Source organism: Protomyctophum parallelum (genome assembly GCF_964188405.1).
Source record: "Protomyctophum parallelum genome assembly, chromosome: 3".
NCBI lineage: Eukaryota > Metazoa > Chordata > Actinopteri > Myctophiformes > Myctophidae > Protomyctophum > Protomyctophum parallelum.
This window is the reverse complement of record NC_139698.1, coordinates 20,544,009-20,557,486: the sequence shown is the minus strand read 5'-3', so window position 1 is coordinate 20,557,486 and position 13,478 is coordinate 20,544,009. Positions and strand designations below refer to the sequence as shown.

The 13,478-nt window shown below is 43.2% G+C and overlaps 1 protein-coding gene across 4 annotated transcripts in view; it reads right to left on the bottom strand.

Annotated features, from left to right (window-relative positions):
- The window catches only part of mroh1 (maestro heat-like repeat family member 1), a 75,003-nt gene that overhangs the window by 19,071 nt on the left and 42,454 nt on the right, over positions 1-13,478 (bottom strand). For 2 of the 4 annotated variants that reach the window (XM_083760375.1, XM_083760376.1), the window contains exons 24-32: positions 11,512-11,601; positions 8,837-8,959; positions 8,236-8,315; positions 7,448-7,589; positions 6,467-6,562; positions 6,045-6,149; positions 4,843-4,978; positions 1,718-1,830; positions 487-639 (exon numbers count right to left, since the gene is read on the bottom strand). In XM_083760375.1, the coding sequence (XP_083616501.1) occupies positions 487-639; positions 1,718-1,830; positions 4,843-4,978; positions 6,045-6,149; positions 6,467-6,562; positions 7,448-7,589; positions 8,236-8,315; positions 8,837-8,959; positions 11,512-11,601 (1,038 nt within the window). The remainder of the gene's footprint in view (positions 1-486; positions 640-1,717; positions 1,831-4,842; positions 4,979-6,044; positions 6,150-6,466; positions 6,563-7,447; positions 7,590-8,235; positions 8,316-8,836; positions 8,960-11,511; positions 11,602-13,478) is intronic. The other 2 variants (XM_083760377.1, XM_083760378.1) reach the window with 2 other exon arrangements.

Genomic DNA, 13,478 nt, shown 5'->3' with positions numbered 1-13,478 from the left:
TTTTCAGCAAGTGTAAAAACAGTCATTACGACGGCATCGAGGCCCGCCAAAAATGCATTTTAGTCGACTAAATCAACTGTACATTTAGTCATCAACTGTACATTTATGATATTTAGTAGACTAAAACTAGACTAACACTAAAACATTCCGGGTGACTAAAATGTGACTGAAACTAAATGAAAACTATTGAAGAGAGACTATGACTAAAACTAAAATCAATATTTGCTGCTATACACTGCTATAACCCATTTTGGGCAGGAACCCATTTTGGTGTTAGCATCATGCTATGCTTTAGCTATTGAAAAATAGCAGATCTACAAGCTCATAGCGCGCTACGAGCTTGTAGGTCTGCTATTTTCGAAAAATCGAAGAGCGACTGACATAGAAGACATTTTTTTAGAATCTGACCTCAAGTCAGAATGAAAACTGTCAGCATGTAGAAGACATTTTTTTAGAATCTGATCTCAGGTCAGAATGTGTTCATACCAGGTCCTGCAGCGCGGCCCCCCTGTTCTTCATCAGAGTGTTGATGATGACGGTGGAGGCTCTGCAGCAGTTGGTCTGACTGTCAGCCACGCCCTCAAACAGCATGAACAGCAACGTGCTCACCTGCTGCTGGGGCAGACGCTTACTGATCACCTGCACGCTCACACACACACACACACACACACACGCACACACACACACACACACACACACACACACACACACACACACACACACACACACGCACACACATGCACAAATTACATTAATCTGTAGTTATTGCATTCTACGGTACATGCCATGTCAGAGAGATAGACAATGATGTGTATTTACATCAGGGCATTCACTTCTAGTTGTTTAACCACCTATTATGTTAAAAAAAAAATATATATATATATATATATATATATATATATATATTTGTTTTGGAAATAAATATTTGTACATTTAAAAACTGTGTACATTGGTGACTATAACTATAATCTACCTGATCTTGAGGCCTACACAATCGGGAAAAAAGTAAAAAATGTAAAGAATATATATATTTTTCTAGTTTAGTACAAGCAAGGTCGACTAGTGGATTTACTAGTCGTCTAGTAAACTAGTCGACTAGTTGCTTAATGGCCTAATTTACATCGGTTTTCTTTCTCCTTCTGTCCACATGTGGAAGTGTCCTTGGGAAAGACACTGAACCCTACGTTGCCTCCAATGAGTCGGTCGGTGCGAGCTCGCCACCATCGGTGTGTGAATGTGGGAAGTGAGGACGCTGAGCTGCCCCAATGTATGAATGAACGAACCAGTGTAAAGCGCTTTGGTTGCTTAGAGCAAAGCGTTATAAAAATGCAATTCATTATTATTATTTATCTTTCTCTCTCTTCCCCTTGCGCTTCTCTTTCTTTATCTATGGAAAAACGATGGCGCTTGCATAAAGAAACGAGAAAATGGAAGTCCTGCATGCACGCCGTCTTCACTTACAAGAGTAGTTTATTACTTTAAACATTTTGGTCAAAACCGATGGTTCCCAAACACTGTGACGGGACCCATTTGTGGGTCACAAAATTCAATGTTTCATGAAGAAATAAAAGAAAAATCAAAGAAATGCCATAAATTAGAAAACACAAACACAAAGGACGATCTGCAAGCTCACGACGTGTCGATGTAGGTCAGCTATTTAAAAATGTTTTTCAAAATAGTTAAAAAATGTCTAGGCGTAAGACAGTGTCTGCCGTACCTTGGTGAGGTCAGAGCAGGTCTTGTAGAGAGCAGTGTAGTCAGGGTTTTCCAGAACGTTCCTCAGAGGCATCAGACTCTCAACAGAGTCGTCCTTATAGTCTGTAGAGAATCCTGTAAATCACAGTTACACATCTTAGAACAGCAGGTTGATGTTACTGTAGGTACAGAGTGGTTCTGAGAAGCACAACGAGAATGAAACAACCACAAATAAATTAAATGATGCTTCCATTAACCCTTGGCCTACAATTCACGGAAAAAACGGAATTAATCGAAAAATCTAAACCTCCCGTTAACGGAAAAAAACGGAATGACAATCAATATCAGTTATCGCGGGGTCAAAAGAGCAAAAATTTATATTTTTTCGCTAATATCACTAATGTTGGATGTAATTTACCAAAAAACGGCCGAAATCCGCGTGATCGTGTGCTATCGTGCACGCGCGCCGTCTCTATGTGCGTCGCTGTAAAAAATGTGATATTTTGCGATCTTTTGGGGTTGATTTGAGGTAAATTTGACTTAGTTATGAAAAATATAGCATTAGCTTAGCAATCCGGACCAGCCAAGCTATTGACTAGGGTCAAAATACTACAGGTTGTTGTTGATCGTTGAACCGGAAGTGACTTAGGAAGATCTGTCTATTTTAGCCAAAATCAGCATAATGATGCTTTCCCGCCATCTGGTGGCGAATCGAGAGAATACATTTGCAATGAATGAAAAAAGAAAAACATCTCTTCAATCCACCAGATCTTTCTTGTATGTTAAAACGATGAATTAAAAATATGCCAATTTGTTACCCAAACAAAAAAATTGGAATAAGCCCGACCCTCACAAGCAACAAAACGTGTGATTATATCCACGGGTGCACACAAGCGGTGCGCCAGTGGTCGTCAAAACGTTTGGTGCGCGGTAGATCAAAAGGCATGGAGGCGCAATTTGTGCACCAGCTGAGAGACAGGGATTTAGAGAATGCCGGCAGGCATTCAAAAAGAACATGAGATGTAAGTAGACTTAGAAATAAAACTAGCGTTGACTAATCATTACAAGTGGCTCTTATTTTGATGAGACAGCCAAACTACATGGCCAGGTGCTCCTTTGATTACTAGCCCAAAATAATAGTGTGCACCACCTGATTTTAATAATAATAATAATCTTTATTGTCCCGAAGGATATTTGTCTTCACAATCTGTTCAACAGTTCAACACCCACATCAAAAACAACACAGAGCACATAGCACCAAGACAAAACAAAAAAAACAAAACATGAGTTCCCCACTGTGTACAGAATCATCCTATCGGCGGGGCAGTTTGTTTAATGCCGCGATGGCTGAGGGGACAAAACTCCTACTAAAACGGACCTTTTTCCAGGGCAAGGTCCTGTATCTTTGTCCAGATGGCATGAGGTTAAAGAAACGATACAGGGGATGATCAGTGTCATTTGATATCGAGAGTGCTAGTCGGGTGATGGCGTTATTGTTCATATCAGAAAGTGTGGGTGTAGGAAGTCCGATGATTTTGGAAGCAATACGGGTGATACTGAAAAGTTTGTTCCTGTTAGGCATGGACAGTATGGTGTAGAAACATGCAGAACAGTACAACAGAACGGGTTGAATAATGCTTTTGTACAGTAATAGCAAAAGATGAGGAGCAACAGATAGTGATCTTAATTTACGGATTACATGGAGTCTTTGCTGAAAGCGTGACTGGATTGATGTAATGTGTTGATCAAACCTAAGTCTATTGTCCAGTGTGAGTCCAAGATATGTGAAGCTGTCTACCTGTTCTATTGTTTTACCATTAATGAGGAGTGGGTTAAGTCCAGTGTGGGTTGTTGTTTCAAAGACCAGTTCTTTTGTTTTGACCACATTCAACTCTAGATAGTTGTCAGTACACCACTGTGTGAAATGAGAAATGGTATTCTGATAGACCGTAATAGAGTTATTGTCATGGAGCAGTCCGAGAATGGCAGTGTCATCAGAGTATTTAAAGTATGTGATGTTAGTGGGTGAGGGGCTAATACAGTCATTTGTGTACAGAGTGTAGAGGAAGGGGCTGAGGACACAGCCTTGAGGGGCCCCTGTGTTGGTGATGGCAGTTGATGAAAATGATGTACCTACTTTAACTGTTTGTGGTCTATTGCTCAGGAAGCTGTGAGTCCAGTGTATGAGAAGTGGGGGGATGTTGAGCTGATGCAGTTTCTTGATCATATGATGGCGTTGGATCGTGTTAAAGGCAGAACTAAAGTCAACAAAAAGAAAGCAAAATTGTCCGAGGATGAATCCAGGTGTTGGAGAAGGGAGTGAAGGAGGCATGCCACAGCATCCTCTGTCCCCCTCTTGGCCCGATAGGCAAACTGGAAAGGGTCCAGCTGTGACCTGACAGCTGGCAGAATGATGTTCAGAATCAGTTTTTCCAGGCATTTCATCATTATTGAGGTTAGTGCAACGGGTCTATAATGGTTGGGTTCTGAGGGGCGGGGTTTCTTGGGTACTGGTATGATGGTGGATGTTTTCCAGAGGGTGGGTACGGCTGCTGTCCTGTAGGACTCCCAAAAGATGGAGTGAAGGATGGGGGAGAGCTCCATGGCGCAGAGCTTAAGCACCTTTGCCGAGATGCCATCCGGCCCTGGCGCCTTGCCAGGCTTACACCTGGCCAGCAGCTGTCGGACATCCTCCTCGTTGAAGGGGGGATGTGGCGGCTCCTGAAAGGGGAGGGCTCCCAACAGTTCCTCACAGGCAGCAGAGTAGTCTTGACTGTCAAACCGTTTGTAGAAAGTGTTCAGGGTGTTTGCAAAGGTGGTAGGATCCGGAGTTGTACAGTTCTTTTGTTTTGTCTCACCACCAGTAAGGATTTTGACTTTATTGAAGGCTTGTTTTGTGTTCATGCTCCTAAACTCCTCCTCCATATTATTTTTGTATTTTAGCTTTTCTCAATAACAAAATAACTTTCACAACTTTAAAAAAATATATCTACAAACTACACTTTTTAAATGTGTACAGTATAATAACTTCATATTCTAGCTGTATACAGTACAAAGTGGTGTGTGTGTGTGTGTGTGTGTGTGTGTGTGTGTGTGTGTGTGTGTGCAGGTGTGTGTGTGTGTGTGTGTGTGTGTGTGTGTACCTACCCTCATAGCGTAGCTGTATATACAGCAAGGTGTATATAGAGTCGACGGCTGCCAGGCGCACATCGTGGCGTGGGTCGGTGCAGCGAGGAGCCAGTCGACCCAGCAGAGCTCCCAGGTTGTGGAAGGACACCATGTTCTACACCGGCAACAAAACCCACAACGTTATGAAGGACACCATGTTCTACACCGGCAACAAAACCCACAACGTTATGAAGGACACCATGTTCTATACCGGCAACAAAACCCACAACGTTATGAAGGACACCATGTTCTACACCGGCAACAAAACCCACAACGTTATGAAGGACACCATGTTCTACACCGGCAACAAAACCCACAACGTTATGAAGGACACCATGTTCTACACCGGCAACAAAACCCACAACGTTATGAAGGACACCATGTTCTACACCGGCAACAAAACCCACAACGTTATTAAGGACACCATGTTCTATACCGGCAACAAAACCCACAACGTTATGAAGGACACCATGTTCTACACCGGCAACAAAACCCACAACGTTATGAAGGACACCGTGTTCTACACCGGCAACAAAACCCACAACGTTATGAAGGACACCGTGTTCTACACCGGCAACAAAACCCACAACGTTATGAAGGACACCATGTTCTACACCGGCAACAAAACCCACAGCGTTATGAAGGACACCGTGTTCTATACCGGCAACAAAACCCAAAACGTTATGAAGGACACAATGTTCTACACCGGCAACAAAACCCACAACGTTATGAAGGACACCATGTTCTACACCGGCACAAAAATGGTATCACAGAACAGTCAACGGTACAGATGTAGTTCACAAACAAACCAAAAATGTAACGCAGATACTTAATTAATTAATTAATCAGTGATGTAAATAGGTTTTCAATGTAATGAGTCCCGGGGAGGCAGGGATGGTCTTCTAATCTAGATGAGTCCCAGGGACATTTCACATTTCAACGACGTTAGGAGTCATGTTTTGCCTTTTTTCTTTTACAAATTGCAGCATTTAACTCCCATTTCATTTTATATGGTTATAATGTGGTTATATTCATGTAGAAAACAAAGAAGAAATGATTATTATGAATAAAGCTAGCAAAATAAACTAGAATAAAAAGTAGTACAGCAGTGCATCCCGTGGATGCAGAGGTCGTTGAGAGAGAGAGAGAGAGAGAGAGAGAGACTGAGTGTGAGAGAGTACCTTGACGGTGATCGTTTCCAGGTAGTATTTCAGCATGTTGGCGGTGGTTCGGACGGCCCTCTCTCGCTCATGGTCCAGGGATGAACTCAACCATGACTCCACGTGCTACACACACACACACACACACACACGGGACAGAGCCCAAGGGTTGGCATTCACGCCATACAAAGAAATCACACCTGTGTACTGTGAACCGAGTGGTGCCTCTCTCTCTCTGACCAACACATAGATAGATGAACACATAGGTGAACACGGACATTGCTGTTCATTGGAGTGGTTGCACCACTCAAAAACAACAACATATAACATTGTATGGCTTGCAAAAGTTTGAATTAAAGCTATTTTATGATTCCACATTACTGTATTGTACACGTCAACTTTTCTCCTGTCCAGGTATTGTTTCTTTTTGAGCGACGGTATACCTTGAAGATGCTCTGCAGGCCATCGGGCGTGGGGTCTTTGGCCAGGACGCTCTTCAGCAGCTCCTGCAGTGCAGCGAAGGTGTCCCTGTATAACGCCTGGATGCAAAGAATGACGAGAAGAGACAGTTTGACTCGTTTAATTTGGTTTGTCTATACATACTGGCTCCCACGGCACACACACTGGGTCGGGGACACATTTGTGGGTCACTCACGGACATTTATTTAAAATGATTTAAAAACGTATTTATTTTTTTCCCTAGATTATTCCTAGATTTCCTAGATTATTATTTGTCAAAAAACATTTCTCTCTCTGCTTGGGGTCCATTTTTAACCCATTCTGACCTGAGATCAGATTTAAAAAAATGTCTTGTCTTCTAACATCCTGACAGTTTTCTGAAAAAGCTATGTTTCTATGTCAGTCGTTCTTCGATTTTTCTAAAATAGCAGACCTACAAGCTCGTAGCGTGCCACTCGGTGGCGCGATATGAGCTTGTAGATCTGCTATTTTTCAATAGCTAAAGCATAACATAATGCCAACACCAATAGGGGTTCCCGTTCAGAATGGAATAATTTGGCTTGTCTATACATACTGGCTCCCACACACACACACACACTGGGTCGGGGACCCATGTGTGGGTCACTCACGGACACATTTTTATGTTTATTTAAAATGATTTAAAACATATTTTTCTTTTCCTAGATTATTATTTGACAAATTGAAAACATTTCTCTTTCAGCTTGGGGTCCATTTTCAACTCATCTTTATGCTTCTCCGGTGTGCGTGCGTGCGTGTGTGTGCGCGCCGTGTGCGCGCGTGTGTGTGTGCGTGCGTGCCGTGTGCATGCGTTGTGTCCTCACTTCCCTCTGCTTGGGGTCCATTATCTCCTCGTCCTTGACCTTCTCCGGTGTGTGTGTGTGTGTGCGTGCGTGCGTGCGTGTGTGTGTATGTGTGTGCGTGCGTGCGTGCGCGTGTGCCCTCACCTCCCTCTGCTTGGGGTCCATTATCTCCTCGTCCTTGACCTTCTCCGGCGTGTGCGTCTCCGGAGGCAGGGAGAACACGCTGTTCACGCACACCTTCAGCAGGTCAAAGGTCTCGCTCTCGCTCAGCGGGGGGTCCAGGGGGCTGGAGGCGGAGCGCCAAAGGTCAAGGGGTCAAACGTGGGAGTGGTCTCAGGCTTGCCACAGCCACAGAGACGTCTGGTTGGATGTACCACTTTTGATACATTAACACACAAGGTTCCCAGTTCGATCCCATGTGGGCTCCCCCAGAGTTAGCGCCGAAGTGTCCTTGAGCAAGACGCGGAAACCCCTAATTAGACCTTTAGCTAAGCCCCACCCTCTCCCACTTGGACACTTTCCAGCCGGGCTCATTCGTTCCAATTTAAACATCATGGATTTTACACATTAAATACTGGTTCATTTTTTGGAAACAAACCTTCAAAATCTCCACCAAAAATATGTGTGTGGAATTTCTTTTTTAAAACAATGTTTTATCATATAGGAAAACTATTGGTGGAGAGGTTTGTCTATAGCCCATGTTATTGCTTATCTGTGATTGGACCATAGCAGTTTGGTCAATTGTTCCCGATGAGCAGGTTGGTGCCTTGCATGGTTTCCTCTGCCATCGGTGTGTGAATGTAATAATAACGTACATTGTAAAGCACTGTGGATGAAGGCACTATATATATATATTAACGCTCACATTGACCACATGTATTTGACCATTCTGGCCCACCTTCTCAAGCAGTTGTTTCACGGGTAAAGGATACATGAGGTTGGCACAGGCGGTCATCACTCTATGGCGTACAGGAGTCTTCATGGCGTCCGCTGGCTCTGCTTTGATGAAGTCCTGACGGCCAACACGACACAGCTCTTTAGGATTTACGGCTACTCACTCAATCCTCTTTTTTTTTGTTCAATGTTTATTTAAAGAATACTATGAACATACTGTATTTGTAATTAACAAACTGGTAAATGAGGTGGTTTGACAAAAGATAACTTGGTTATAGAGGGTAGTGCACATGCATAAAGTGAGTGGCAAAGTGAGTTTTAATGTAAAGGACTTCTCTGTTTGGATGTACAGGGCTTTGCCACTCAGTAGGACTTCCCACATAACTTCCCCTTTCCAGGTATGATGATGTGACGCGCATACACTCTTGGCGTTATAAATCTCATAACCATGGTTATAAGATTTATAATGGCGTGAGCTTGTAGATCGGCTATTTTCAGCAAGTGTAAAATCAGCCATTACGATGGCACCGAGGCCCGCCGAAACGACTAAAGAGTAGACTAAAATCTCACATTTGGTCGACTAAAACCAGACTAACACACTAAAACTAAAAGCCGACAAGCGAGGTTTGTGCTACTTACCAGCATGACAGACGTCAGCTCCTGTTTGCGAGAGAACACGTAGCCTTGTCTCTTCACACATTCCTTGATGGCTCTGGCAATGAGCCCGACACTCTGAATCAAACTCAACTTCATGGTCAGGTCCTGTAGCACGGTACCAACACACACACACACACACACACACACACACACACACACACACACACACAGGCACACACACACACACACACACACACACACACACACACACACACACACACACACACACACACACACACACACACACACGTGGACAGAACGTGACAGAAGAACACGTGCGACAGATCCTTAGGCTGGTCGAGGGAAAAGTGAATCATGTAGAATTATGTTAATCAAGTTTTCCAAACTGAACAGGAATGCATAGTGTGTTACAGCAAACCACCGTGTGCAACTACAGCCGTCTTTAAAAAACTGATGCAACTCTATACACAACAACGCAGCACAGCACAAGCACAAACAACCATTCGCTGCTACCATTAAAAAACCAAATCAAGTCAGCTAGCTGGTCAGCGCCGGATCAATCATTTTTCATCGACACCGGGGGCGGGCGGTGAGTTTGTAAACAGTACAGCAGGTTGATCCGACAGGTGAGGTGACAGGAGGCAGAGCATGTCTGAAGTCAAAGAGGTGCGCGACTGATTGGAAAAGAGAAAGCAGATTGGTTCAACGGTAGAGTAGACCGCCTACCAGTCTAAAGCGTTATTCATAGTCTGGATTTATTGGTGGTGACGTGACCACCGCTCGGGTGGTGAGGTGACCACCGGAGCTGTCATAACGTGGAGCGGTGGTGAGTAAAAACAGAGCGAAGGGCTGGGGGAGAGCGGTGGTTTGCTCTTCACCGGAGCGGTGGTCACGAGCGGTGGTCACCTCACCACCGGAGCGGTGGTCACGAGTGGTGGTCACCTCACCACCGGAGCGGTGGTCACGAGTGGTGGTCACCTCACCACCGGAGCGGTGGTCACGAGTGGTGGTCACCTCACCACCGGAGCGGTGGTCACGAGCGGTGGTCACCTCACCACCGAAGATCCAGACTATGAATAGGCCTTGAGAGTAGACGGGTCAGACCTGGAGGCCTGCTCCTCGTATAAGCGAGGTGCCGTTGTAGCATTTAGCAACAGTGGTTTTCAACTTGAGGGAAGCGGCCACGACACGACTCAAGTCACCACGGCGAGTCCATCCCATCAATAAGAGTTGAAACGAAAACACCAGTAGTTGAGTTTTAGGGCTGCGACTATTTGATTGTTATCTCCTTAAGATTATTCTATCAATTGCAATTTCCGTCGAATAATTGACTATGAGCAAGTCATTTCTATTAGATAAATATTATATCAATGAATCGAAGAGAAAAAAAAGTGTTTCTTTATAATCAGTGAAAGCAATCAGTCTGACTAAGCACTTAAGTATTTTATACTTTGTTGTACAACATTTTTGCACAACAGCAGCTAAGGTAACCTACTGTATCAACAAGATCACAACACTGTCAATAATCTATTGTCACTGATTTAGGACATTCTTTGCCTCTATTATTGACTAGGTATTCCAGGTTTAAAGAGGTTAACTTAATACAATAAAATTGTTAAAATAGTTTTGATTAAATCGATTAGTCCAATCAACTGCCGCACCGCTACTGGAGTTGAGAACCACTGAGTTAGTGAAAGATTTACAAAAAGCCTCTTTTCAACACCAACAATTGTGTTTGTTCAAAGAATAATCTGGATGGGGAGTCAGTCAACTACCCAAGAGATCACTCGATTGTGCAGAGATTGGGGATAATATCCCAAACAAACAGAAACAGAATTGACAGAAAATAACGCAAGATAATGCCAAGAGATGGTTGATGACATGCTCAAGGGGTTATAATATTCCATGGAGCCCAGTGTGTGTTCTGACTGACAGAGAGCTGCTTCAGTGTCCCGATTAGAATTATAGAACCCATGACAACAGGAACAGGAAACAGTAAGATCTGCCTCGGCCATTCAGTGAAGTCGTCCATAAATACTACATTTCACTTCGGAGGAACCTCTTTCACTCACGCGCAACTCCATGTGAACTCTAACATAAGTAATCTTGGTGAGTAATTGCAGGGGGGGGGGGGGGGTAATAATCACTAAGAAATATGGCTGGAACCCCTTTTGGTGTTTTAAACATTGTTATAATTTAGCTGTTGAAAAATAGAAGATCTACAAGCTCATAGCGAGCCACTGAGTGGCACGCTACGAGCTTGTAGGTCTGCTATTTTTGAAAATTCGTGAAAATATTTATTTCAGAAAATTGGAGGATTTAGAAGATTTTTTTTAAATTTTGAGGCCAGGCCTAAATGGGTTAAAAACAAGACTATATTATACTAATGTTGGGTTTCTATAAAGGCCAACACTGATAGTCAACTATTCATGAACTCAGTGAATATGAAAATGTTCTTCCGACGTGAAATATACGTTTTAAGGTTCAGACCAGTGAGGACAAAGTTAATGTTAATGTCAAGCTGTAAATTGTGAGTATTCATCAGAGACAGACAGAGAGAGAGTGGTGGAGAAAAGGTTTATATAACAGACAGACCAAGACCAAGACACACACAGAGAGAGAGAGTCAGGAGTATGAGAGAGAGACACAACAAAGAAGCATTGACAGAAGGAGAGAGAGAGAGGGGGGGTAATTACGGTAGACACAGGGAAACAAAGCGAAGCGACTGACAGTCCCAGCTTTCCTGTGGTGAACGATACCTTGGTCTCTACTTTAATCCCCAGAACCTGTATGACAGAATAACAGGATGGTCAGTAAAAAAAACCCTCAGCACACCAACACGTCGCCAACCCTTCCTTCACCTCCTATAATTCAATGAGACACATTAAAATGCTCCACTTCCTGGCCTCTCTCGTGTTGAGGAGAGCACGCAGGTTATGAGGGTGGGTTACAATGGAGAGTTCCACTTCCTAGTACTGACGCAGAGATGTTTCGAATCACTGAAGAATACTTATTAAGACTAGAGTATCGAGTCCTGGCGTCACTCCGATATCCCTGCCCTGGCTGGGGTCACGGGAAGTATGTTTTCTATTGAAAATACCATAGGGTCATCTTAGCATCGTGTCGGCAGCGCATACGAGTAAAAATCGGTGGGCTCATTTGTATATTTTCGGGAAAACAGTTATTATGTGCTATTGAGAACGTATGTCGTATGGTATTTTCAATGGGACAGCAGGGGAGCTATTCATGTTGTATGACAAATAGCGAAAAATATCAGATCTACAAATACACTGAGCTCAGCAAATCACCTTTAAGTCGGACACCTGACTGTATGGTTGCAGCTTGTTTGAAGGGACTACATTTTTGGGTGAACTACTATTCGAAGAATGTGTGGGGAAAGCTATAACCTGCATATCCAACGATTAAGAGCTTAGATGAACCTCTCTCCTCCCCAGCAGGTAATGAAGTGTAGCCCGGGAGATGCTGATGTTAAAGGGGGTTGTTGTTGTTTTTACACAAGGGACCTGGCAACAACGCCTGTTCAACTGACGTGCACGTTTAGACATTTCGGTCAATTATCCCATTTTGGTGTTTTAAACATTATGTTATATATTAGCTATTGAAAAATAGCAGATCTACAAGGCTTGTAGGTCTGCTATTTTTGAAAAATCGTGAAAATATTGATTTCAGAAAACTGGAGGATTTAGATCTCTATTTATTTATTTCGAGGTCAGGCCTAAATGGATTAAACATTATGATATAATGTAGCTATTGAGTGGCGCGCTACGAGCTTGTAGGTCTGCTTTCTTTTGAATCAGGCTTCCCCAACGATATAAAATATAACACCAATTGGCTTTATTGAAGGGGAAAAATAATCAACCAAATTAACGTTTTCCAATTTTACGAGTTTATCCCTGTATAAGTATCAGCTGAACAGGAATCGTTTCCCAGTGAAATGATCCAGTTGAAAAGGAGTCATTTCCCGGGAGGGGGGGATACCAGCTGAAACTATGATGTTTACTGGTCTAAACATCACCGTTGAGCAGCTGAGAGGGGCTGAGAGGTTAGTTAGTTCATCTGAAACCTAACAGGAAATGTAAAATACGTGTAAGAACAGTACAATGTACAATAATGCATAGCAATACTTGATAAATAAATTAACACCTTGACTGATTTCACATAATTACTGTAATTATAGATCAGTCGTCCCGTTTCAAAGATATTTTACACTGCGCCAAAGGAATCGCAAATAGATTTTCTTTGACACAAACTGCTCTCTTTCGCAAATAAACGAATGAGCTTTAGCATAGACTCAGGTCTCGAACTAACACACCGTCGATAAAATCCATTGTTGAACGTCAGTAAGGTTATCTTCGTACGGTGTTTAATTGAACTGAGCGTAATGGTGTTACCTTGGTGTTTAAATGTGTACTGATGCAGGTTCTTATCGTGTTACGGAAGAGAATAAATTCTGACACCGACGAAAGGCCTGCGCGCCGAAGCGCGTTTGTCTGATTTGACAGCTGCTGCCAATCTTCGTCATCGTTATTAAACGAGACTCTTACTACTACTGAGAGTGCGGATTTTATTCTCTTCGTTTTTCTTTGAATCTGCACCCAGCACGTGCCAGAACCCTTAACCCATTTCGACCTGAGACCAGATT